At 43.9% G+C, this 26,976-nt stretch overlaps 1 protein-coding gene across 1 annotated transcript; it reads right to left on the reverse strand.

Moving 5' to 3' along the window:
• Positions 1-5,561: 5,561 nt before the first annotated feature.
• LOC105475196 (centromere protein H) lies at positions 5,562-26,760 on the reverse strand. Its single transcript, XM_011730280.3, has 9 exons — positions 26,419-26,760; positions 23,976-24,031; positions 20,899-20,947; positions 19,534-19,608; positions 18,235-18,291; positions 13,450-13,513; positions 13,046-13,097; positions 7,149-7,312; positions 5,562-6,189 (listed from the first exon to the last, which is right to left on the reverse strand). Exons 1-9 carry the CDS (start codon positions 26,550-26,552, stop codon positions 6,097-6,099), a joined length of 744 nt encoding a protein of 247 aa, XP_011728582.1. The 5' UTR covers positions 26,553-26,760; the 3' UTR covers positions 5,562-6,096.
• Between the last annotated feature and the right edge of the window lie 216 nt (positions 26,761-26,976).

Below are 26,976 nucleotides of genomic sequence, written 5' to 3' on the forward strand. Positions count from 1 at the left end.
TTCCAAGTGTTTGGAAATTTTCCTGTTATTCGACTGTTACTGATTCCTCATTTAATTCCATTGTAGTCAGAACACAGTCTATAATTTCAATTCTTTTATATTTGTGAAATTTATTTGTTTATTCATTTATTTGAGATGGAGTCTCGCTCTGTTGCCCAGGCTGGAGTGCAGTGACACCATCTCGGCTTACTGCAAGCTCCGCCTCCCAGGTTATGCCATTCTCCTGCCTCAGCCTTCTGAGTGGTTGGCACTACAGGCGCCCACCACCACACCCGGCTAATTTTTTTTTTTTTTTGAGACGGAGTCTTGCTCTGTCACCTAGGCTGGAGTGCAGTGGCCGGATCTCAGCTCACTGCAAGCTCCGCCTCCCGGGTTCACGCCATTCTCCTGCCTCAGCCTCCCAAGTAGCTGGGACTACAGGCGCCCGCCACCTCGCCCAGCTAGTTTTTTGTATTTTTAGTAGAGACGGGGTTTCATCATGTTAGCCAGGATGGTCTCGATCTCCTGACCTCGTGATCCGCCCGTCTCGGCCTCCCAAAGTGCTGGGATTACAGGCTTGAGCCACCGCGCCCGGCTAATTTTTTGTATTTTTAGTAGAGATGGGGTTTCACCGTGTTAGTCAGGATGGTCTCGATTTCCTGACCTCGTGATCCGCCCGCCTTGGCCTCCCAAAATGTTGGGATTACCCGCATGAGCCACCCCATTATTTTGTCATCCAGGATATGGTCTGTTCTACAAGCACTTGAAAAGAAAGTGTTCTACTGTTGTTTGGTGGAGTATTCCATGAATGTTGATTAGCTCCTGTTACTCCATATGTGCTATTATGACAAAATACCTTAGTTTGGGTAATTTATAACAACAGAAATTTACTTCTCATGTTCAGGAGGCTCAAAAGTCTAAGATCAAAGTACCAGCAGTTTCAGTGTTTGGTGAGGGCTCAGTCTCTTCTTCCAAGATGGTACTTTGAACGCTACTTCATCTGAGGGGTTTAACACTGTATCCTCACATGGCAGAAGGGCAGAAGGAACCCACTCCCTCAAACCTGTTTTTTTTTGGGGGGGACAGTCTTATTCTGTCACCCAGGCTGGAGTGCAGTGGCACAATCTCGGCTCACTGCAACCTCTACCTCCTGGGTTCAAGCCATTTTCCTGTTTCAGCCTTCCAATTAGCTGGGATTATAGGCGCCCACCACCATGCCCAGCTAATTTTTGTATTTTTAGTAGAGATGAGGGTTTGCCATGTTGGCCAGGCTGGCTTCGAACTCCTGACCTCAGGTGATCGGCCCACTTTGGCCTCCCAAAGTGCTGGGATTACAGGCATGCGCCATTGTGCCTGGCCCTCAAACCTTTTTTAAGGGCCTTAATCTCATTCATGACGGCTCTGTACTCATGATTTAATCATTTCCTAGAGGCACTACCTTTTAGTATTGTCACATTGGCAATTTTCAACAGATGAATTTTGAAGGACACAGTCAGACCATAGCTTACCGCCTTTGGCCCCCAAAATTTATGTCCTACTCTCATGCAAAATACATTTATCAGATGCAGTTGCTCACGCTTATAATCCCAGCACTCTGGGAGGCTGAGGCAAACGGATCACTTGAGGTCACGAATTCCATGCCAGCCTGGCCAACATAGTGAAACCCTCTCTACTAAAAATAAAAAAATTAGCTGAATGTGGTGGTGTATGCCTATAATCCCAGCTACTTGGAAGCTGAGGCACGAGAATTGCTTGAACCTGGGAGGTGGAAGTTGTTGACAGTGAGCCAAGATTGTACCACTGCACTTCAGCCTGGACAACAAAGGGAGGCACTGTATCAAAAGACAAAAAACAAAAATACATTTATCCATCCCAAGTCTCAACTCATTCCAGCACCAACCTAAAACTATAAAGCTCAGAGTCTCACCTAAATCAGATATGGATGAGACTCAAGGCATGACTCATCCTGAGGCAAATTCTCCTCCAACTGTGAGCCTGTGAAATCAAATAGATGTGCTTCCAAAACACGATGGGCCAGGAATAGGATTGACATTCTCATCCCAAGAGGGAGAAACACGCAAGAAAAAAGGAGTAATAGGTCCCAAGTAAGTTAAAAACCCAACAAGGCAAACATTAACTCTTGAAGCTTGAGAATAATTCTTGACTCAGTATCTTGACTTCTGGATGCACTGGGATGGGGGTTGGACCCCAAAGCCCCAGGGCAGCCCTACCCCATGGTTTTGCTGGGCACAGCCAACCCAGCAGCTCTCAGGAGTTGAAAAGAGGTACCTGGACTCTCTCAGGCAGGTATTGCATGCTGATGGTTCTACAGGTCTGAAGTCTCAGGGATGGCCCTGCCCATATAGCTCTGTAACAGCCTTTTATTGTTAGCCTTAGATAGCAGATAACTACCACTGAGGTTTTGTTTTTTGAGATGGAGTCTCGCTCTGTCACCCAGGCTGGAGTGCAGTGGCGCGATCTCGGCTCACTGCAAGCTGTGCCTCCTGGGTTCACGCCATTCTCCTGCCTCAGCCTCCCGAGTAGCTGGGACTACAGGCACCTGCCACCACGCCTGGCTAATTTTTTGTATTTTTAGTAAGAGACGGGGTTTCACCATATTAGCCTGGATGGTTTCGATCTCCTGACCTCCTGATCTGCCCACCACAGCGTCCCAAAGTGCTGGGATTACAGGCGTGAGCCATGGCACCCAGTTTTCGTTTTTTTTTTTTTTTTTTTTGAGACAGGGACTCACTCTGTCATCCAGGCTGGAGTGCACTTGGCACCATTATGGCTCATTACAGCCTCAAGCTCCCTGGTTCAAGCAGTCTTTCTGCCCCAGCCTCCTGCGCAGCTGGGACTACAGGCATGTACCACCACACCCAGATCACTGAGTTGGTTAGTGATACGATGTCATCTTAGCAGGTTAGTTCTTCTGCCCTTTTTGTAGAACATAATCCATGGGTAGGTTTTCTGGCCTTAGAAAATATATCTACTCCATATAAAGAAAAAAAAAAAAACAAATAGGCAATGTATCTACTGCAAGCCTGGGCACACTGGCTCATGCCTGTAATCTCAGCACGTTGGGAGGCCAAGGCAGGCAGATCACTTGAGATCAGGAGTTTGAGACCAGCCTGGCCAACATGCTAAAATCTCATTTCTACTAAAAATGCAAAACAATTAGCTGGGCCGGGTGCAGTGGCTCACACCTGTAATCCCAGCGCTTTGGGAGGCCAAGCCAGGCGGATCAGCTGAGGTCAGGAGTTCAAGACCAGTTCAGCCAACATGGTGAAACCCTGCCTCTACTAAAACTACAAAAATTAGCCAGGCGTGGTGGTGCATGCCTGTAATCCCAGCTACTTGGGAGGCTGAGGCAGGAGAATTGCTTGAACCTGGGAGGCAGAGGTTGCAGTGAGCCAAGATTGTGCCACTGCATTCCAGCCTGGGCAACGAGTGAGACTCTGTCTCAAAAAAGAAAAAATTAGCCGTACATGGTGGTATGCACCTGTAATCCCAGCTACTCAGGAGGTTGAGGCAGGAGAATCCCTTGAACTTGAGATGTGGAGGTTGCAGTGAGCTGAGATGGCACCATTGCACTTCAGCCTGGGAAACACAGTGAGACTCCATCTCAAAAAAGCAAACAACAGGAAAAAAAAAAAAAAGACTGTGACTGTTGTAGATGTAAAAAGATCTTTGTGCCCCCAACTTCAGAAAGCTGCTCAGAAGGACATACTGTCTAATGCCCTCTTCAGAGACATGGCCGACATTGATAATGAAAAAGGTAGAACCTCCCCACAGGCAGAGTGAAGAATCTGGATGAAGTACCTCCAGAAAACAACATAAGAACCTCATCAATGTCACTATCCACTAGTAAGGGGAATCTCCTATCATTTGCCAAGTAATACTTAAGATTTTGGCTGGGTGTGCTGGCTTACACCTGTAATTCCAGCACCACAGGAGGCTGAGGTGGGTAGATGGCTTTAACCCAGGAGTTCAAGACCGGCCAGGGCAACAAAGTGAGACCCTGTCTCTACCACAAAAAATAAAAATAAATTTAAAAAAAGGAAAAAATTGCTACAGACTGCAGACCTATTCCACTATTGCTTGCTGGATATGTGAGGTGATATAATTTGTCTTTTCAGTTCACAGGTCTCTAGATGAAGGGCCACATCTGGACCTGATATAAAAGACCGAACATTGAAAAAAGTGTAACAATTGGATGACACTATTAGCTTATCTCTTATCTTCCTTGGGAAGTGTCTTTTGCATGCACAACGCAGAAAGGAAGTTAATATTTATGGTCAAGATAGCTGAGTTTAATAGATTGTATTCTTTCAGTAAAATACCCACTTTTTTTCTCCAACTCTGAAATCCACCACTCCCCTGCCATGGGAGAAGTATACTTTCCTGCCTCAATCATGTTGGGTTTCATCAATGTCAGCCCCTTTCAAACAGAAACTTTAATCATACTGGTATAATTGGACTTGACATCATAAGCTCCTGCCCTGTGCCATGAGAATGTTTCAGATTGTGGCTGTTCCCTCAGCCCGAGTCCTAGAATTATGAGGACAGACCCAAAACAGAAATGTCTGTTATAAGCTACTGAGATTTGGGGTTATTATTCAGCATGATTTTAGGAAAAGCTAATATAATTTCTCTCTCAGAATTGATCCTTAAGAAGGAACTTGGCCAGGTGCGGTGGCTCACACCACCACTTTGGGAAGCCAAGATGGGTGGTCTTGAGCTCAGGAGTTCACTTTCCAGCACTTTGGGAGGCCAAGATGGGTGGCCTTGAGCTCAGGAGTTTGAGACCAGCCTGGGCAACATGGCAAAATCCCATCTCTACCAAAAACACAAAATTAGCCAGGCGTGGTGGCACGTGCCTGTGGTCCCAGCTACTAGGGAGGCTGAGGCAGGATCACTGCTTTAACCCAGGAGGCAGAGGTTGCAGTGAGCTGAGATCGTGCCACACTGCCCTCTAAACTGGGCAAAAGAGGCAGACTCCGTCTCAAAAAAAAAAAAAAAGAAAAGAAAAGAAAACAAATGCTAGCATCATTTCAAGTTTCACGTCCTTCTAAAAAGAATGTGGAGGCCAGGTGCAGTGGCTCATGCCTGTAATCCAGCAGTCTGGGAGGCCGAGGCAGGCAGATAATTTGAGGTCAGGAGCTCAAGACCAGCCTGACCAACATGGTGAAACCACTGTCTCAACTGAAAATACAAAAAATTAGCTGGGCATGGTGGCCCATACCTGTAATCTCAGCTACTCAGGAGGCTTAGGCATGAGAATTGCTTGAACCCAGGAGGCAGAGGTTGCAGTGAGCTGAAATTGCACTAGTGCATTCCAGCATGAGTGACAGAGCGAGCCTCTGTCTCAAGGAAAAACAAAAAGCAAACAAACAAAAAAACAGTGTTGAAAATACTACATTAGCTGTAAAAATGTTCAACAGCTCCAAATTAATAAAGTGCTCAAATTAAGAGTTTTTCAAAAATGGACTGCAATGCTATAAAAAGTGACAAGTTCGATTTTGTAATTACTAAGATAGAGTACTATTAAAGGGCACCAATTAAAAAAAAAATAAGATAAGTAACATTAATTCCTTTTATTTCTTAACTTATAAAACTGATAGGAAAAAAATGCAAACTAGGCCAGGTTCAGGGGCTTACGCCTGTAATCCTAGCACTTTGGTAGGCCGAGGCGGCAGATCGCCTGAGCTCAGGAGTTCCGAGACCAGCCTGGGCAACACGGTGAAACCCCGTCTCTGCTAAAATACAAAAAATTAGCCAGGCATGGCGGTGTGCACCTTTAGTCCCAGCTACTCAGGAGAACTGCTTAAACCCGGGAGGCAGAGGTTGCAATGAGCTGAGATCGCACCACTGCACTCCAGTCGGGGCGACAGAGTGAGACTCCGTCTCAAAAAAAAAAAAGCAAACTAAATATAGAAATATAAAAAGAAAAAAATTACTTTCAATCCCACTACAAATAACTAACCACAACTGTACAACTGTAAATGTTATGGATATGCTTTTCTAAAATTATGGTGGACAAACAAATGCACAGAAATATTCCAAGTAAGAGTTGGGATTGCCAAAAATGTAAAATATGTCAGAAATGAATTCTTATTACATCATGTCAACATTCTTCTCAAGCTGCAGAACAATTTCCTTAAGGGCAGGATCCTCTGCCCAGTTGACTTTACTCCCCAAAATAAGGTTCTGTAAAGAAAAAAAATTGTTTTAAATTAAAGTTACAAGTACTTTAAAAATTTAACAAGATTTTAGAATATCATTTTTCACTAATCTTACCAAATAATTAACATTTACTACATGTGTAGCTCTGTGATAAGAAAAAAATGATAATACATTCTTCCTTTTTTTTTGAGTCGGAGTCTCGTTCTGTCACCCAGGCTGGAGTGCAATGGTGTGAACTTTGGCTCACTGCAACCTCCGCCTCCCGGGCAGAGGATCACCTGAGGTCGGAGTTTGAGACCAGCCTGGTCAACATGGCAAAACCCTATCTCTACCAAAAATATAAAAATTAGCCAGGTGTGGTGGCAGATGCCTATAATCCCAGCTACTCAGGAGGCTGAGGCAGGAGAATCGCTTGAACCCAGGAGGAGGTTGCAGTGGGCCAAGATCACGCCACTGCACTCCAGCCTGGGCTACAGAATGAGACTCCGTCTGAAAAAAGAAAAAAGGAAAATCAAGACCTTAAGCATTAAGTATACACACATTCCAAATATATACAAACAGACCAATATTAAACATTGAATTATTTCATCAAGATCAAAAACTAGCTGAAAGTTAAGTCAATACTGTATAATAGCATCATCAAATAGTTGGCCAGGTGCAGTGGCTCATGCCTGTAATCCCAGCAATTTGGGAGGCTAAAATAGATGGATCACCTAAAGGTGAGGGGTTTGAGACCAGCCTAGCCAACATAGTGAAAACCCATCTCTACTAAAAATTTAAAAATTAGCCGGGTGTGGTGGTGGGCGCCTATAATCCCAGCTACTCAGGAGGCTGAGACAAGAGAATTGCTTGAACCAGGAGGCACAGGTTGCAGTGAGCTGAGATTGAGTCATTTCACTCCACCTTGGGCAACAAGAGTGAAACTCCATCTCAAAAAACAAAAAAAGTACTTTACTTTTCTTGCTAGTTTATATAAATGTTACCTGGAACACATGTTGAATAATGGTAGTAATTTTTATCTCCATCTGTAGGTTTTGTCGTATGATCTTTATCCTGTCTGAGTTTTCCATACTGTCCAAATCAATCTTCTGTTTGTTCTTTTCAGTCTGTATTTCTAAAAGCTTACTTTCTGAAGCTTGTTTTAATTCTGTTAGGTTAAAAATAAAATAATATACCATATATAATACCTCTACAAAGTAGGATCTTGAAAAATTATGAAGCAGATCACTTCTTGGTTATTTTAGTCAAGAGAAAAATTTTAATGAGCAGCATTTTAGGTTGCAATTTTATTATGATCTGAAAATGACTTCCCTGGTGCAAAATAACAATATTTTAATTTTGTACTTAGCAATGCCCTTAGTGAAATGTTCCAGGTATTTCTGTATGACAATAACAGCTGTCTACAGATATTTCAAGTGGTATCATGTATCAAGGGCTTATTTTGGGTTGCCAAAACAGGTAGGAAATATATATATATATTTTCCTTCTTTAATTCCTTCAAAAATGAAACATATAAACATTTATTTTATTATTATTATTATTTTTGAGATGAAGTCTTACTCTGTCACCTAGGCTGGAGTGCAGTGGTGCGATCTCGGCTCACTGCAGGCTCCGCCTCCCAGGAGTTCAAGTGATTCTCCTGCCTTAGTGTCCTGAATAGCTGGGATTACAGGCACCCGCCACCACACCTGGCTAATGTTTGTGTTTTTAGTATAGATGGGGGTTTTGCCACGTTAGCTGGGCTGGTCTCCAACTCCTGATCTCAAGTGATCCACCCACCTCAGCCTCCCAAAGTGCTGAGATTATAGGCATGAGCCACCATGCCCAACAAAATAAGATTAATTTTTTTTTTTTTTTTTTTTTGAGACGGAGTCTCGCTCTGTCACCCAGGCTGGAGTGCAGTGGCCGGATCTCAGCTCACTGCAAGCTCCGCCTCCCAGGTTCACGCCATTCTCCTGCCTCAGCCTCCCAAGTAGCTGGGACTACAGGCGACCGCCAACTCGCCCGGCTAGTTTTTTGTATTTCTTAATAGAGACGAGGTTTCACCGTGTTAGCCAGGATGGTCTCGATCTCCTGACCTCGTGATCCGCCCGTCTCGGCCTCCCAAAGTGCTGGGATTACAGGCTTGAGCCACTGCGCCCGGCCTTTTTTTTTTTTTTTTTTTGAGACGGAGTCTCGCTCTGTCGCCCAGGCTGGAGTGCAGTGGCCGGATCTCAGCTCACTGCAAGCTCCCGCCTCCCAGGTTCACGCCATTCTCCTGCCTCAGCCTCCCGAGTAGCTGGGATTACAGGTGCCCGCCACCTCGCCCGGCTAGTTTTTTGTATTTTTTAGTGGAGACAGGGTTTCACCATGTTAGCCAGGATGGTCTCGATCTCCTGAGCTCGTGATCTGCCCGTCTCGGCCTCCCAAAGTGCTGGGATTACAGGCTTGAGCCACCGCGCCCGGCCAAAATAAGATTAATTTTAAATGAAAAGTAAGCTTCCTTGGCAGGGCTCACGCCTGTAATCCCAGCACTTTGGGAGGCTGAGGTGGGTGGATCACCTGAGGTCAGGAGTTTTGAGACCAGCCCAGCCAACGTGACGAAACCCCATCTCCACGATAAATACAAAAATTAGCTGGGCATGGTGGCACGTGCCTATAATCCCAGCTACTCAGGAAGCTGAGGCAGGAGAATCACTTGAACCCAGAGGCAGAGGTTGTAGTAAGCCGAGATTGCACCACTGCACTCTAGCCTGGGCAACAAGAGTGAAACTCTGTCTCAGGAAAAATAAAGTAAGATTCCCCTCTCCAGGGATAAACATCATCAACCATTTTTTGTATTACTGGAAATAGTCTAAGAATTAAACTACTTGGAAATATAAATGGATGTATTTCAGGGGCCTGTTCTTCAACATTAATGTATTAAATGAGGTTGGAATACAGTGGAAAAAATGAATCATCAAAAGGGTATAGCCTGAGCATGGGTGGCTCATTCTTATAATCCCAACACTTTGGAAGGCAGAGGCAGGAGAATCGCTATAAGTTCGAGACCACCCTGGGCAACATAGCAAGCCCCTGATTCTACTTAAAAAAACGTGGGGGGAATAAACAAGATGACCAATACTACTACTGACCCTGAGATTATTTGCTAACAGGCAAATCTATATAATGTTTACAAATGACAAATCTGAGCAGGGTGCAGTGACTCACACCTGTAATCAGCACTGTGGGAGGCTGAAGAGGGTGGATCACCTGAGGTCAAGAGTTGGAGACCAATCTGGCCAACATGGTGAAACCCATCTCTACTAAAAATATAAATTAGCAGGGCATGGTGGCAGGTGCCTGTAATCCTGGCTACTCGGGAGGCTGAGGCAGAAGAACTGCTTGAACCCGGGAGGCGGGGGTTGCAGTGAGCCGAGATCGCACCATTGCACTCCAGCCTGGGTGACAAGAGCGAAACTGCATCTTAAACAAAACAAAACAAAACAAAACAAACACCAGCTAGGCGCAGCGCTCATGCCTGTAATCTCAGCACTTTGGGAAGCTGAGGTGGGTGGATCACCTGAGGTAGGGAGTTCAAGACCAGCCTGACCAACATGGAGAAGCCCCATCTCTACTAAAAAGACAAAATCAGCTGGGAGTGGTGGTAGGTGCCTGTAATCCCAGCTACTCAGGAGGCTGAGGCAGAATTGCTGGAACCTGGGATGCAGAGGTTGCAGTGAGCCAAGATCATGCCATTGCACTCCAGCCTGGGCAACAAGAAATTCTGTATCCAAAAAAAAAAAAAAAAAACAACCAACAAATCTGGCTGGGCACAGTGGATCGATCACGTCTGTAATTCCAGCACTCTGGGAGGCCAAGGTGGGCAGATTACTTGAGCCCAGGAGTTTTTTTTTTTTTGAGACAGTGTCTCACTCTGTCACCCAGGCTGGAGTGCAGTGCAGTGGTGTGATCTCGACTTACTACAAGCTCCGCCTCCCGGGTTCACGCCATTCTCCTGCCCCAGCCTCCCGTGTAGCTGGGACTACAGGCGCCCGCCACCTCGCCCAGCTCACTTTTTGTATTTTTAGTAGAGACGGGGTTTCACCATGTTAGCCAGGATGGTCTCGATCTCCTGACCTCGTGATCTGTCCGTCTCGGCCTCCCAAAGTGCTGGGATTACAGGCGTGAGCCACCGCGCCCAGCTGAGCCCAGGAGTTCTATGCCAGCCTGTGTAACATGGTGAACCCTGTCTCTAGAGAAAAATAAATTTAAGAAATCTACAGAAAAAAAAAAACAATTAGCCAGGCATGGTGGCATGCACCTGTAGTCCTATCTATCAGGGATCCTGAGGTGAAAGCATAGCCTGAGTCCAGGAAGTCGAGGCTGTAGCGCGCCATGAGCATGCCTCCAGCCTGAGTAACAGAACAAGACCCTGTCTCAAAAAACAAAGAAAGAGGCCAGTCACAGTGGCTTACGCCTATAATCCCAGCACTGTGGGAGGTGGAGGCGGGCAGAACACCTGAGGTGAGGAGTTCTGCCGAGACCAGCCTGGACAACATGGTGAAACCCTGTCTCTACTAAAAATACAAAAATTAGCCAGGTGTGGTAGCATGCCTGTGATCCCAGCTACTTGGGAGGCTGAGGCAGAAGAATGGCTTGAATCCAGGAGACAGAGGTTGCAGTGAGCCAAGATCACGCCACTGCACTCCAGCTTGGACAGCAGAGCGAGACTATTTCAAAACAAAAACAAAGGCTGGGTGTGGTGGCTCATGCCTGTAATCCCAACACTCTGGGAGGCAGAGGTGAGTGATCACAAGATCAGGAGTTCAAGACCAGCCTGGCCAAGATGGTGAAACCCCGTCTCTACTAAAAATACAAAAAATTAGCCAGGCATGCTGGTTGGCGCCTGTAATCCCAGCTACTCGGGAAGCTGAGGCAGAGAATTTCTTGAATCCAGGAGGCAGAGGTGGCAGTGAGCCAAGATTGCACCACGGCACTCCAGCCTGGGTGACAGAGTGAGACAGCATCTCACAAAAAAAAAAAAAGAAAAAGAAAAAAAAGAAATACAGGCCAGGTGCAGTAGCTCATGCCTATAATCCTAGCACTTTGGGAGGCCAAGGCAGGAGCATCACTGAGAGCAGAAGTTCAAGAAAAACCTGGGTAACACAGCAAGATTCTATGTCAACAAAAAACAAAAAAGTTAGCCGGGCATGGTGGAGTACGCTTGTATTCCCAGCTATTTGCGAGCTGAGGTGGGAGGATGGCTTGAGCCCAGGAGGTCAAAGCTGCAATGACCTGCAATGAACTATGATCACGCCACTGCGCTCCAGCCTGGGTGACACAGCAAGACCCTTTCTCACCAAAAAAAGAAGAAAGAAAAGAAAAAAAAAAAGCTTTGAAGACTGATTATCTTTTGATGGAAAATTAAAAAATTTAACTTTTCCTTTGCATACCTTTGTTTCCAAATGTTCTACAGTGTGCATTGCCTTTGATATAAACATTTCAACAGTTTCAATGCAAAAAACCATCTCATGTTATGATAAATTAAGTGAAAAGGCTGTAGATCCATACATACCATCTTATTTAGAAATTATATATATGTGTGTGTGTGTATATATATATACACATAAAATGTTTATATGGACATGGAAAAGTCTAGAATGATAAATACCAAACTGTGGTCACACAGAAAACAGGTATGACTTTTGTGTTATAACTTACCACATCGTTTTATTTTTCCCCTTCTGAGAATGTACTAATTTTGTGATTTAAAGTTCTAAAATAATGAGGCACAGCACGGTGGCTCATGCCTGTAATCCCAGCACTTTGGGAGGCCGAGGCAGGTGGATCACTTGAGATCAGGAGTTCAAGACCAGCCTGACCAACATGGTAAAACCCTGTCCCTACTCAAAATACAAAAATTTGACCAGGTGCAGTGGCTCACGCCTGTAACCAGCACTTTGAGAGGCCGACGCAGGCGGATCATCTGACGTTGGGAGTTCAAGACCAGCCTGGCCAACATGGTGAAATCCCATCTCTACTAAAAAAATACAAAAACTAGCCAGGTGTGGTGGGATACACCTGTAATCTCAGTTACTCTGGAGGCTGAGGCACAAGAATCACTTGAACCCAGAAGGCAGAGGATACAGTGAGCCAAGATTATACCACTGCATTCCAGCATGGGTGACAGAGTGAGATTCTTTCTCCAAAAAAAAAATACCATATTAAAGAATTAAAAAAAAAAAAAAAGGGCCTGGCGCGGTGGCTCAAGCCTATAATCCCAGCACTTTGGGAGGCCGAGACGGGCGGATCATGAGGTCAGGAGATCGAGACCATCCTGGCTAACACGGTGAAACCCCATCTCTACTAAAAAAATACAAAAAACTAGCCGGGCGAGGTGGCGGACGCTTGTAGTCCCAGCTACTCGGGAGGCTGAGGCAGGAGAATGGTGTAAACCTGGGAAGCGGAGCTTGCAGTGAGCCAAGATCGTGCCACTGCACTCCAGCCTGGGTGACAGAGCGAGACTCCGTCTCAAAAAAAAATAAAAAAAGCAAAAATTAGCTGGGCATGGTGGTGGGTGCCTGTAGTCCCAGCTACTCAGGAGGCTGAGGCAGGGGAATCACTTGAATTCGGGAGGCGGAGGTTACAGTGAGCCAAGATAGTTCACTGCACTCCACCTGGGTGATAGAGCAAGACTCTGTCTCAAAAAAAACCAACCACAAATGAAAATAAAGTTCTAAAACAATGAGAATAAATAGAACAAAATGTACTTTATATCACTTTTTAAGCTGCCATGTCAAAAATTTAAAGAAATTTTGAAAGTCAGAAATTAGGAAATTTCTCGGTGGCTAAGAGATCTGGCCTTATCAATCTATAAAGTAAGAAAAATGTGTTCTGCCAAAAAAAGTGTTTTACATACGCAATCTCTTCTTTCTAATATCAAGCAGTTTTTCCTCTAAATCCCAAGATTCCTGTTATTAAAAATAAAAAAGTTAAAGCACATTACTGTAGGTAAGGACAAACTTGTAATACTTAAATCACTGAGTTTTATCTACTAGCCTTAGTTATCTAAAGTTCCAGTTTTCAGTTCCTCTATTTCCACACAACAAAAGGAAGACAGTAAATTAACTTTTAAGTAGATAAATGTTCAACATTAGTCAGAAATAATAGAATTTTGAAAAAAAGACAGAGCTTAAGGACAGCGAATTCCAATCATAGCATTCCCTTTGGACAATCCTATTTAATCATATACATTACAGTTACCAGCAAGAAGTTGAGAGTAAAATCATGAGAATGCATAATCAGCCTAATGTGTAAGTTTACCTGCTGTGATTTCATTATTAATTTATTTAGCTCTAATAGGTGTTTCATGTTATCCATGAGCACACTGAAAAGGAAACAAAAAGATGATTTATTAAGGTTATTTGTAACTTAATTAAAAATACCTGTCATTAATGAAGGAATCAATGAGTGAAAACTTACTTTAATTAAATCTACCATACACTTGGATAAAAAGTCAGTTTAACAAAATAAATCTGGAAAAGTTTGATGTAATCCAAATTTCTGTTGAAACTAGAGATGCATTTCCCTAGAAAAATGTTTGGTCACAGATATTGAAGAATACCAAATTTAAAAATGTGGGAACATTTCTAAAAATTTCATATTTAGAGAGGAAACACCCTGATAACTTCCTAACAAGCTGCTTTTGCTTTGAATTTATTTTTTAGAGCAATTTTAGTTTTTGTTTTGAATTTATTTTTTAGAGTAATTTTAGTTTCACAGCAAAACTGAGTGGAAGGTACAGAGATTTCTCATATACACCCTGCCCCCAACACATGCACAGCCTCTCCCATTATCAACATCCCCTACCAAAGTGGCACATTTGTTACAATCAACAAACCTATATCGACACATCATTGTTACCCAAAGTCCGGATTTTACATCAAGGTGCACTCTTGCTTGTGTATATTCTATGGGTTTGTTCTTGTTACAGGGTCTTGCTCTGCCACCCAGGCTGGAGTGCAGTGGCACAATCACAACCTCAACCTCCTGGGCTTAAGCGATCATCCTGCCTCAGCCTCTGAAGCAGCTGGGATTATAGGCATACACTACCATGTCCCACTAATTTTTAAATTTTTTGTAGACACGAGGTCTCCCTATATTGCCCAGACTGGTCTGGAACTCCAGGGTTGAAGCAATCCTCCCTCTTCAGCCTCCCAAAGTGGTAGGATTATAGACATAAGCTACTGAGGTCCCGCCCATTCTCTGGGTTTTGACATATGTATAATTACATGTATCCACCATTATTGCAGCATGTAGAATAGTTTCAAGGAATAAACTGCTTTTTACCTCTACTTCGACAAATATTTTTGAGTACTTAACTACATGCTTTCAAGAACTATGCCAGGTGCCAGGAATGTAAAATAAAATAAAACACAGTATCTGTTTTCAAAGAGGAAAGAATCTAGTGGAGGAGAAAAATAAAACCACAATCATACTGTAGTGCAGTAACAAACATGAACCAAAGTTATGCACAAAGTGGAATAAGGACATAAAGTAATTACCTAGATCAAGTAGTTTGGTATGGTGGGAGTAAAAGGGTGTGGAATAAGACTGGGCAAAGCAGTGGCTCTCATACTTCAGAGTGCCACAGTCACATGGGAGTCTTGTTAAGTGAGGATTCCTAGTCCCCAAACTTCAGATATGCTGATTCAAGGCCCGGTTCTATGGCTCATACCTGTAATCCTGGCATGTTGGGAGGCTGAGGCAGGAGGATTGTTTGAGTTCAGGAGTTTGAGACCTGGGCAATATAGCAAGACTACATCTCTATTTAAAAAAAAAAAAAAAAAAAAGCCAGGTACAGTGGATCCCTTGAAGTCAGGAGTTTGAGATTAGCCTGGCCAACATGGCAAAATCCCATCTCTACTAAAAATACAAAAATTAGCCAGGTGTGATGGTGTGTGCCTGTAATCCCATCTACTCAGGAGACCGAGGTAGGAGAATCGCTTGAACCCGGGAGGCAGAGGTTGCAGTAAGTCAAGATCATGCCACTGCACTCCAGCCTGGATGACAGAGCAAGATTCCATCTAAAAAAAAAAAAAAAAAAAAAAAAGATATGCTGATTCAGAAAGTTTGGGATAGGACCAATAATGTGATCATTATAATAGACATTATTCTGATAATCAGCCAGGTGTGAAAAACACTGTAGAAGCAACTAACTAAGAAGGCCAAAAGGGGGAATCTGCCCAAACCTGGGAGAGCTGAACTCATTTTTTTTTACTATTTACAGCTATATTTGGTTGTCTTAAAAGACAAATTTAGGCATATTAAAATGTAACAACTTTATTTTACCAGACAATTCATGCATCTGGCAGCACAGGATTGTAAGCTGTTTAGTGCTCTACTGTGGGAGTTGAGTGAGGAAGCTTTTATAAGGTGTTCATAGAAGAAAGACAGAAAATATAATTGGTTGGTTAAAGTGGAACATCTCTAGGTAGAGGTTAGTTGGCAGTTTCTCATTGGGTAAGCTTAAGCTCCATTTTACTGTTAACAACAGGCTTACATAGGAACCCCAAGGTGCTGGAGCTTAAGGCTAAAGATGGTTTAGCCTAATGGCATTCTAGTTGTATCCCAATTAATTTTTTTTCTTAACAGTTGTAAACTTTAAAATGTGCTAACAAAACACTGCCTTAGCCTATTTGACCTTTCTGGGTTTATTTATTTATTTATTTATTTTTGAGACAGAGTCTCACTCTGTTGCCTAGGCAAGAGTGCAGTGGTGCACTCTCAGCTCACTGCAACCTCTGCCTCCTGGGTTCAAGCGATTTTCCTGCCTTAGCCTCCCAGGTAGCTGGGATTACAGGCGCTTGCCACCACGCCCGGCTAATTTTTGCATTTTTAGTAGAGATGGGGTTTTACCATGTTGGCCAGGCTGGTCTCGAACTTCTGACCTCAGAAGATCCGCCTGCCTCAGCCTCCCAAAGTGCTGGGATTATAGGCGTGAGCCACCGTGCCAGGTCTGACCCTTCTGTTGTTTTTTGGTGTCAACAGTGAAACTGGCCCAATTGTCCCACAGAACTGATGTTTATGATTTCTTTTGAATAAAGAGAAACTGACCCTCCCCGTATTAAAACTTGAGAAAGTTACAATTGTCTTATCTGAGTTCCTTTCTCAGGAAACCAACCATCAGGCCTCCCAGATAGTATCAAAGAACTGAAACTTACAAGATCACACCCTCTGGACAATAAGAATCAGACCCCTCACCCATCAGGACCGCCTAACCAACTACCTGCTTCCTATTGACTAACTCCTCTTCCTTACCCCTCCCTAATTCCTGTTTTCCCATACATGGTTACACATCTTCCCTGCTATAAAAACCCTTAATTTGGCAGAGCATGGTGGTTCATGCCTGTAATCTCAGCACTCTGGAAGGCCAACGCAGGTGGATCACTTTGAGCTCAGGAGTTCGCGACCAGCCTGGGCAACAAGGCAAAACTCCATCTCTACAAAAAATACAAAAATTAGCCAGGCACAGTGGCATGCGCCTGTAGTCCCACCTACTTGGGAGGCTGAAGTGGATTGCTTCAACCTGGCAGGTCGAGGCTGCAGTGAGCCAGGATCACGCCACTGCACTCCAGCCTGAGCAACAGAGTGAGGCCCTGTCTCAACAAGACAAGACAAAACAAAACACCCTAGATGGATTTAATTTTAGTCCATCTAGGAGATCAGACTGATCTCCCCTCTCCTTGGCTATAGTAATCAAAGCCTTCTTCCTGACAATACTCATGTCAGTGATTACATTTCTGTGCAGCAAGCAACAGAACCTAGACTGAATCCCTGACATTTCAGTAACAATATGATGAATCTGTCCTGATGTCCTGCACCCCACGCCTTAAACTCAATAATGTTCTTTTTTTTTTTTTTTTTTGTCCTGAGATGGGGTCTCACTATTGCCCAGGCTAAGGTGCTGTGGCAAGATCACAGCTTACTGCAGCCCGATGACCTCCTAGAATCAAGGCAGGAGGCTGATCCTCTCCCCTCAGCCTCTGGAGTAGCTAGGACTACTGGTGGCTCCACCACGCCTGGCTAATTTTTAAAAATTTTTTGTTGAGCTGAGGCCTCCCTATGTTGCCCAGGCTGACCTCAAATGCCTGGGCTCAATCTATACTCCTGCCTCAGGCTCCCAAAGTGTTGGGATTATAGGCATAAGCCTCTGTACCCAGGCTAAACTCTCCTTTTATGGGAGAGAAAAAGTTATGAGTGTTCAAATTCAGATTTTTGGATTTATGTAATCCTGGATTTAGCTGGAATATGGGGAAAACGTGTATCAGTGTGGGCTAAGATACTCAAGATAAAAGTGCCTAGATCCAGACCAGCCTGGCCAACATAGTAAAACCCCGTCTCTACGAAAAATACAAAAATTACCCAGGTGTTGTGGCAGGTACCTGTAATCCCAGCTATTCAGGAGGCTGAGGCATGAGAATCGCTTGAACCCGAGAGGTGGAGGTTGGAGTGAACTGCACTCCAGCCTGAGTGACAGAGCAAGACTCCATCTCCAAAAAAAAAAAAAGTGCTTAAACCCATCTTGGAATTTTTCTGGTGCTCAAGGGAAGAAGGGGCAATTTTATCATAAGAGCTTTGAGAGAAAAGACCTCTGAGGCCAGATATCAGGATACAGAAGACCTGACCTGCTAGTCTTTACATTACATCCCTTGGGAAATTGTTTGATCCGAACACGCTCATTTCTACCAATAAAAAATGAGGAGTACATTTCCTATCTCATTGGGTTTTGAATGGATTAAATGAGATAGCCCTGTTCCTAATTTATAGTAAATACTGAAAAAAAATGAACTTTTAAAGCTTTCCCTTAAATTTTTCCAATCTTCTGGATAAACTCTTCTGCTTCTTACAGTTACGATCCATATAGAACAAAATATCATTAGAACTATAGAAGTTGCTGTAATTTTGGGGAGGGCCTACAAAAATTTCATCACTTTCCTTATTCCCCAGATAAAGGTAGTTCGCAGTAATAATTTTTTAAAATTCACAAAACTAAAGTCACTATGCAAATCCCATCCTTACTGAATCCAGAGAAAAAGAAAATCATACCTAGACTGGGTGCTAATTTTCTCCAGGTTTTTTTTAAGTGCAGCTGAAAGTCTCATCCTATGAGAGGGAAAAAGCTTGCATTATAAAACATGGATAACATTTGTTACATTAAAAAAATTCCAAACATGACAAAGATTGATTTCCCTTCAAATATACATAAAACAGAAGTAGGTTTTAAAATATTTTTACATGAGAAATACTTTGAGAAGTAAAACATAGAAATATGAAATAACACCAAGATGGATAGGGCTGTTGCATGTGGGTATACACTGCCAGAATGAGGGGCCAGGTAAATCTGAAACCTGGCCTGAGCTGAATGAGTTCTCTGAACCATCTACTTCCAGTGGAAGGATTAAGCCACTAAAAAGATCAGGATGGGCCTGAAATAAAGGACTTAGGGAATACAAAACCATATACGACTATAAACTTTAAAACATTTTTTTTTTTGAGAGGCAGTCTTGCTCTGTCGCCCAGGATGGAGTAAATAGTGGCGTGATCTCGGCTCACTGCAATCTCTGCCTCCCAGGTTTAAGTGATTCTCCTGCCTCAGCCTCCCTAGCAGCTGGGATTATAGGCTATACGCCACCACACCCGGCTAATTTTTGTATTTTTAGTAGAGACAGGGTTTTGCCATGTTGGCCAGGCTGGTCTTGAACTCCTGACCTCAGGTGATCCACACGCCTTGGCCTCCCAAAGTGCTGGGATTACAGGCGTGTGCCACTGCACCCAGGCATGTTAGGTGTATTAAACGCCATTTTTCACTTACCATATTTTCAATTTACAATGGGTTTATCAGGACCTAATCCCATTGCAAATTGAGAAGCATCTGTAATGCAAATTTTCTCCCAGGGCTCGAAATTTGTGTGACCAGGCTGGGTTTGTGTAATCCCAGCATTTTGGGAAGGCTGAGGCGAGAAGATTGCTTGAGCCTAGGAGTTCAAGACCAGCCTGGGCACAGTGAGACCCCCTCTCGATAAAAAATTTTAAAAATTAGCCAAGCGTGGTTGTGCATGCCTGTAGTCCCAGCTGCTCCAGAGGCTGAGGCAGGAGGACTACTTGAGCCTGGGAGGTTAAGGCTACAGTGAGCAGTGATCATGTTGCTGTACTCCAGCATGGGCAAGAGTGAAACCTTGTCAAATTAAAAAACAGTAATAATAATAAAATTTTCGTGTGACCATTATCTAATCATCACTGTGCTTCACTAATTCATCCAGCCCAGTTAAAAGATTCCCTCCACTTTGCCCTCATACCCATTTTGCATTCAGTTCACAATCCTTATATTTAAAATGTAACAATTACCTGTCTAATGCAAGCTTTTTTATCTCAAAAGAAATTTTCACCTCTTCAATTTCATTTTCCAGGTCTTCAATTTTACTATGAAAGAAACATGAGCAAAAGAATATCAGCAATATCAGAAAAAGACATTATTGAAATAAATGTATGAAGTAAGCCCTTAAAAAAGTAAAACACCTCTATCTAAATAAAAGTGTTCTACAGGCTCAATATACCAATGTGTATTTACACATTTAGCAAACTAATGCCCCTGAGCTACTTCACTCAGTATCTTATAAAAAGGGAGGCCAGAAAGTTATAACGTGATCACTTGTGTACATATAAATCTCCATCCCAAATTAACAACTTCCCAATATATGCATCACAAATTATCTGGAAAAATAAAGGAAAGGAAAAAGAAAAACAATGTTATAGCATAGAAAATGAGATTATGACCAGGCTCAGTGGCTCTTGCCTACAATCCCAGAACTCTGGGAGGCCAAGGTGGAGGATTACTTGAGGCCAGGAATTTGAGAACAGCCTGGGCAACAAAGTGAGGCCCCATCTCTACAAAAATTTTTTTTTAATCCCAGCACTTTGGGAGGCCGAGGCGGGCGGATCACAAGGTCAGGAGATCGAGACCACGGTGAAACCCCGTCTCCACTAAAAATACAAAAAATTAGCCGGGCGCGGTTGTGGGCGCCTGTAGTCCCAGCTACTCGGGAGGCTGAGGCAGGAGAATGGCGTGAACCCGGGAGGCGGAGCTTGCAGTGAGCCGAGATCGCGCCACTGCACTCCAGCCTGGGCTGGGCGACAGAGCGAGACTCCGTCTCAAAAAAAAAAAAAAAAAAAAAAAAAAAATTTTTTTTTTTGAGGTGGAGTTTCGCTCTTGTTGCCCAGGCTGGAGTGCAATGGTGTGATCTCGGCTCACCGCAAACTCTGCCTCCTGGATTCAAGCAATTCTCCTGCCTCAGCCTCCCGAGTAGCTGGGATTACAGGCATGCGCCACCACACCCAGTTAATTTTGTATTTCTAGTAGAGACGGGGTTTCTCCATGTTGGTCAGGCTGGTCTTGAACTCCCGACCTCAGGTGATCCACCCACCTAGGCCTCCCAAAGCGCTGGGATTACAGGCATGAGTCACCGTGCCCGGCCCCAAAATATTTTTTAAAAAGTCAGGTTAGGTACAATGAGCCTATAGTTCCAGCTACTCAGGAGGGTGAGGCCAGTGGATCCCTTGAACCCAGGAGGTCGCGGCTTCAGTGAACTATGATCACATCACCATACTCCAGCCCGCGTGATAGTGAGACTCCATCTCTAACAACAAAATAATAGAAAATATGATTAAATCTTAGTAAAGACCATAAACAAAATTTTTTTAAATATAACATACGCTTCGATTTGCTTTTCTTGCATAATTTGTTCCGGAGTTTTTTCTTCATCTGCAAATAAACAATTTTTTGAAGTTACTAACATTTTAGAAAGGTGCTGTCCAAAAGAAATATAATATAAGCCACAAGGGCAAAATACATCATTTAAAATGTCATTTCCACATTACAGAAAAGAAACAGTGAAATTTAATTTTAATATACTTATTTAACCCAATAGATAAAAAATATTATTTCAATGTGCAGTCAGTTTAACATTACTAATGACATATTTCACATTATTCTGTCTGTATTTTACATTTACGGCCCATCTCAATGATGACTAACCACATTGCTTGAGTCCAGGAGTTTGAGACCAGCCTGGGAGATATAGCGAAACTCTGTCTCTACTGAAAATTAGCCAGGCATGATAGTGCATGCCTGTAGTCCCAGCTACTCGGGAGGCTGAGGTGGGAGGATCGATTGAGCCCACGAGGTAGGGGTTGCAGTGAGCCAAAATCTTACTAGCTACACTCCAGCCTGGGTCGCTGAGCAAGATCATCTCACTATGATGATGGAAATGTTTCATATCTATGCTACCCCATAGGGTAGCCACTGGTCACATGTGGCAACTAAGCATTTGATATACACTTAATTTTAAATTTTATTTCATTTTAATTAGCTTTAAAAAGCCACATGTGTGGCCAGCAGTGGTGGCTCATGCCTGTGATCCCAGTACTTTGGGAGGCCGAGGCAGGTGGATCACCTGAGGTCAGGAGTTAAGAGACCAGCCTGGCCACCATGGTGAAACCCCCTCTCTACTAAAAATACAAAAAATTAGCCAGGCGTGGTGGCAGGTGCCTGTTTTCCCAGCTACCCGGGCGGCTGAAGCAAGAGAATCCCTTGAACCCAGGAGGCGGAGGTTGCACAGAGCCAAGATCGAGTCATTGCACTCCAGCATGGGGGACAAGAGCAAGACTCCATCTCAAAAAAAAAAAAAAAAAAGTCACTTGTGGCTAGTGGTTACCCCATCGGACAACACAACTCTAGAAGACAATTCCACAGTAACAAAAATCAAATTGGTGGTTGCTGGAGGAAAAGGTGGGGACTGACTGTGAAGCGGCACATGGGATTATTTTGGTATGAAAATGTTCTGGCCAGGCACAGTGGCTCACGCCTGTAATCCCAACACTTTGGGAGGCTGAGGTGGGTGAATCACGAGATCAGGAGTTCAAGATCTGTCTGGCCAAGGTGGTGAAACCCTGTCTCTACTAAAAATACAAAAATTAGCTGGCCATGGTGGCAGGCGCCTGTAATCCCAGCTACTTGACAGGCTGAGGCAGTGAACCTGGGAGGCGGAGGTTGCAGTAAGCCGAGATCTCGCCACTGCACTCCAAGACTCTATCCAAAAAAAAGAAAATGTTCTGTTTTTTTCTTTTTTTTGGGGAGACAGGGTCTCCTTCTGTTACTGAGGCTGGAGTGCAGTGGTGTGATCTTGGCTCACTGCAGCCTTGATATTCCAGGCTCAAGCAATCCTCCTAACCCAGCTGGGTGGGACTACAGGCACATGGTACCACATCTGGCCAATTTGATTTTTTAGAGATGGGGTCTCACTATGTTTCCCAGGCTGGTTGTCCTGGGCTCAAGCAATCATCTCGTCTTGGACCCTCAAAGTGCTGGGATTACAGATTGATCCACCACGCTCAGCCGAAAATGTTCTGTATCTTGATTGTGGTAGTGATTATACAGATTTAGAAATTTGTCAAAACTCACCAAATTGTACCCTTAAAATAGATCCCTTTATTGTAAAAAACAATCCTTTAACCAGTAGTCTCAGTTATATATATATATATATGTGTATATATATATATTTTTTTTTTTGAGACAGAGTTTTGCTCTTGTTGCCCAGGCCAGAGTGCAGTGGCGCAATCTCGGGTCGCTGCAACCTCCGCCTCCCGGGTTCAAGCGATTCTCCTGCCTCAGTCTCCCAAGTAGCTGGGATTATAGGCATGCACCACCACACCCGGCTAATTTTGTATCTTTAGTAGAGATGGGGTTTCTCCATGTTAGTGAGGCTGATCTCGAACTCCTGACCTCAGCTGATCCACCTGCCTCGGCCTCCCAAAGTGTTGGGATTACAGGCGTGAGCTACCATGCCTGGCCATATATATATTTTTTAAACAGTAAAAGAATCAATACTTATTTCTCTACTGATTGCTTGACAGTCTCACTCTATTGCCCAGTGGAGTGAAGTACAGTACAATGATTCAATCACTTGAGCCCAGTGAGTCCCAGCTGGGACTACAGGTATGTATCACCATATCCGATTAAGTTTTTTCATTTTTGTAGGGACGAAGTCTCACTTTGTTGCCCAGGCCAATCTCAAACTCTTAGCTTCAAGTGATCTTCCTGTCTTGGCCTCTAAAAGAGCAGATAGTCAATTTTAGATAAACATCTTCTTTCAAAGGCTACAACTAAACTTCCTGTGACCTGCCTTACATCTGTCTTCTCCTAGGTACAGAAATTCTACAATGTTAACTAAATCTAGGTTTTGGATGTCATAATCCCTTAAAAATGGTACTAGCTATACAGAGAACAAAAAGACTATTGGAATGTAAACTCTTCTCATTTGGATCTGAGCTCTAAAATTATCTTCTTAGAGAAGCCATCCCTATGAAAAGAAGCCCCTCCCTCTTATCATGCCTTTGTTTCCTTCACCATACTTACCATACTTCATAAATATCTTGCATGTTTACCAGTTTTGCTACACTAGAACATATATAAACAATTTTTGGTAAAGTTAATTTTATTTTTCCTCGAGAACTGTTAATCATCGAATTCACAAAATCTTATTTGAGGCCAGGTGTGGTGGCAAAACCCTGTTTCTACAAAAAAATACAGAAAATTAGTCAGGCGCGGTAGCATGTGCCTGTGGTCCCAGTTACTTGGGAGGCTGAGGTGGGAGGACTGCTGGAGCCCAGGAGGCTGAGGCTGCAGTAAACCGGAGACTGCGCCACTGCATTCCAGCCTGGGTGACAGCAAGATCCTGTCTCAAAAAAACAAACAAACAACAAAACCCTAATTTGAAAATGAAAATACTTACTTGCATCAATCATTGATTTATATTCTAAGAGCTGTTGTTTTGTCTGTGCTCTCAGCCTGAAAACAGATAAAGAGAATATAAAGTCACATATTTATTTATTTATTTATTTTTTTTTTTTTTTTTTATTTTTTGAGACGGAGTCTCGCTTTGTCGCCCAGGCTGGAGTGCAGTGGCCGGATCTCAGCTCACTGCAAGCTCCGCCTCCCGGGTTTATGCCATTCTCCTGCCTCAGCCTCCCGAGTAGCTGGGACTACAGGCGCCCACCACCTCGCCCGGCTAGTTTTTTGTATTTTTAGTAGAGACGGGGTTTCACCATATTAGCCAGGATGGTCTCGATCTCCTGACCTTGTGATCCGCCCGTCTCGGCCTCCCAAAGTGCTGGGATTACAGGCTTGAGCCACCGCGCCCGGCCTAAAGTCACATATTTATTAAGGTTTTACTCATTACCGTATGACAAACCAACTCATTCTTTTTCGGAAGCTGATATCACAAAATAAATACAAATAATTAAACTCATAATTACAAACTTCTAATTTGGCCCCATTTTATTTAAAATGGGTATAAAGAACTTCAAGGCCTCAGAGGAAGACACTAAATAGAATACACTGGAAAAAAAGCATCTGTAAGGAAAAGTTAAAAAATTGGCATTTAAGATTATTTTTAATAGGCCAGACTGAACTAAGGATGCAATACAAAGGAGACCAAACTGATTAAACCCCAAACCACTGTAATTATTTACAAATACAGATGTTATCAGGAGATACAGAAAAATAACAAAGATACTAATCCTTGGATTCACTTAGTTTTTCAGTTGTTCTATAAATCCAAAAATCATACATAAGTAGAAAAACAATGAGTAAATGGTAATTTAAGATGACAGCAAGGGTAAGGAGGAAAAAGCAATAAAAAAGAAATAGGTATGTTTTCATTATTCAAAACATTTAAAAAAGAAAAAAAGGTAATTAAAAAAATTTTTTTTTTTTAGTCAAGAGTCTTGCTCTGTTGCCCAAGCTGGAGTGCAATGGCACAATCTTCGGCTCACTGCAACCTCTGCCTCCCGGGTTCAACCAATTCTCTTGCCTCAGCCTCCTGAGTAGCTGGGATTACAGGAGCCTGCCACCACGCCCAGCTAATTGTTGTATTTTTAGTAGAGACGGGGTTTCACCATATTGGCCAGGCTGGTCTCGAACTCCCTACCTCGTGATCTGCCCACCTCAGCCTCCCAAATAAATTATATTTACAAAATAGTTCACACTTGCATGACAGTTTCATAATTCCGAAACTTTTGACTTTATTTTCTTATTTATTTATATTTCCTGAGACAGAGTCTTGCTCTGTCACTCAGGCTGGAGTGCAGTGGCACGATCTCCGCTCAATGCAACCTCTGCCTCCTGGGTTCAAGTGATTCTCCTGCCTCAGTCTCTCAAGTAGTTAGGATTACAGGTGAGCGCCACCACGCCCAGCTAATTTTTGTATTTTTAGTAGAGACGGGGTTTCACCATTTGGCCATGGTTGGCCAGGCTGGTCTGAACTCCTGACTTCAGGTGATCCATCCGCCTGGGCCTCCCGAAGTGTTGAGATTACAGGCGTGAGCCACCGCGCCCGACCCATAATGATTTTTTTAAAACTACCTTTATGATACAGAACAGAGGACCGCACATTTTTTTCTGTAAAGGACCTGATGGCAAATTTTTTAGGGTTTGTGAGTCACATGGTCTCTGTTTTAGCTATTCAATTCCACCCTTGTGCAGGAAAGTTGTATTCCAATAAAACTATTTATGGAAACTGAAATTTTAATTTCTGATAGAGTTCATGTATTATGAAATATTTTTATGATCTTTTCTCTGCAACCACTTAAACATAAAAACTATGCTTAGCTTGAGTGGTCACACAAAAATAGGCAGTTAGGCAGATTTGGCCCAGGACCTTCTCCTGCTCACTGGTTTGGAAGACGGATGTCCCTTCTCATCGAATCTTCCCCAGCAACCGCTTAGTGGAAAAGTATAAACATCATCCGCTTAGTAGAATATATAACATATAAAGCTTCTGGGTTACGAAAGGGTCGTAGTTCTAAAACAAAAGGTAGGGACACCTTCCTTTCAATTTAGGTCTGGTATTCAACTTGCCTGTAAACCGGGGGCGGGGGGGGGGGGGGAACAGGAGGAGAAATTACAGCTTCTAAGGACTTTCCAAGGGCCCGGGGCACTGTGCTCAACACTTTCCTAGACTGTCTCATTTAACCCTTATAACCTGTCTACCAGGGGGTCATTTTTCTCTCCCTTTCGCTGATGAAGAAAGAACTTCAAGAGTTTAAGTGAATGAGGCTGTCACGGAGACATGACGTGACCGAGCGTGAATTCGAACCCTACCCTTCTGAGCAAAGGGCGGAGTTCCGGGCCACAACGCCCACTTGGCCCGGGCTGAGGCGGCCAAAGGGAACAACCTGAGGAGCAGGGTCATGCGGTCCTCGCTGCGCGCCGCCTGGGCGCCGGCGACCTGCGGCGGCCCGCCTGCCCCGCCTTCCTCTCCGGAGTCCGCGGGCTCGTCGGCGGCTTGCATCTGGGGCTGTTCCTCCATTGCTGGTTGAGGGGAAAGGCTACCACTCAGCAAGAAAACGCCGTTCAGAAGACGTCGCTTTTCCCGCCACTAAATTGACGCCGGGAAAAGGCCCGAGAGCCCCGCCTCTTCCGCCTAGGGCCCCACCCTTTCCGCCTGGGCTTTCGGTTGCCGCGGCTGCTTCACGCTCTTTTTTCATCCGGGCTCTGCTGGTGAAAATAACTGCAGACCACTGGTAAAAAGTTGGAATAGCTTTCGTTAAGCGTCAGATGTGTAGAGTGCTGAATTAGGGGCTGCACTAGAGACGTTGGGACACCACCCGGGAACAGCAGCCTCGGGGGGAAAATCTCCTGACCTAAGTGGTCATTCGGCCTTGGTGCTGGGACACGTGAGTGCGGCCACAGCTGTGTGTCCACCCATCTTGGCACTTCTTTTCCGTCCGCTG

The sequence above is a fragment of the Macaca nemestrina genome, chromosome 6 (assembly GCF_043159975.1).
Source record: "Macaca nemestrina isolate mMacNem1 chromosome 6, mMacNem.hap1, whole genome shotgun sequence".
Lineage (NCBI taxonomy): Eukaryota > Metazoa > Chordata > Mammalia > Primates > Cercopithecidae > Macaca > Macaca nemestrina.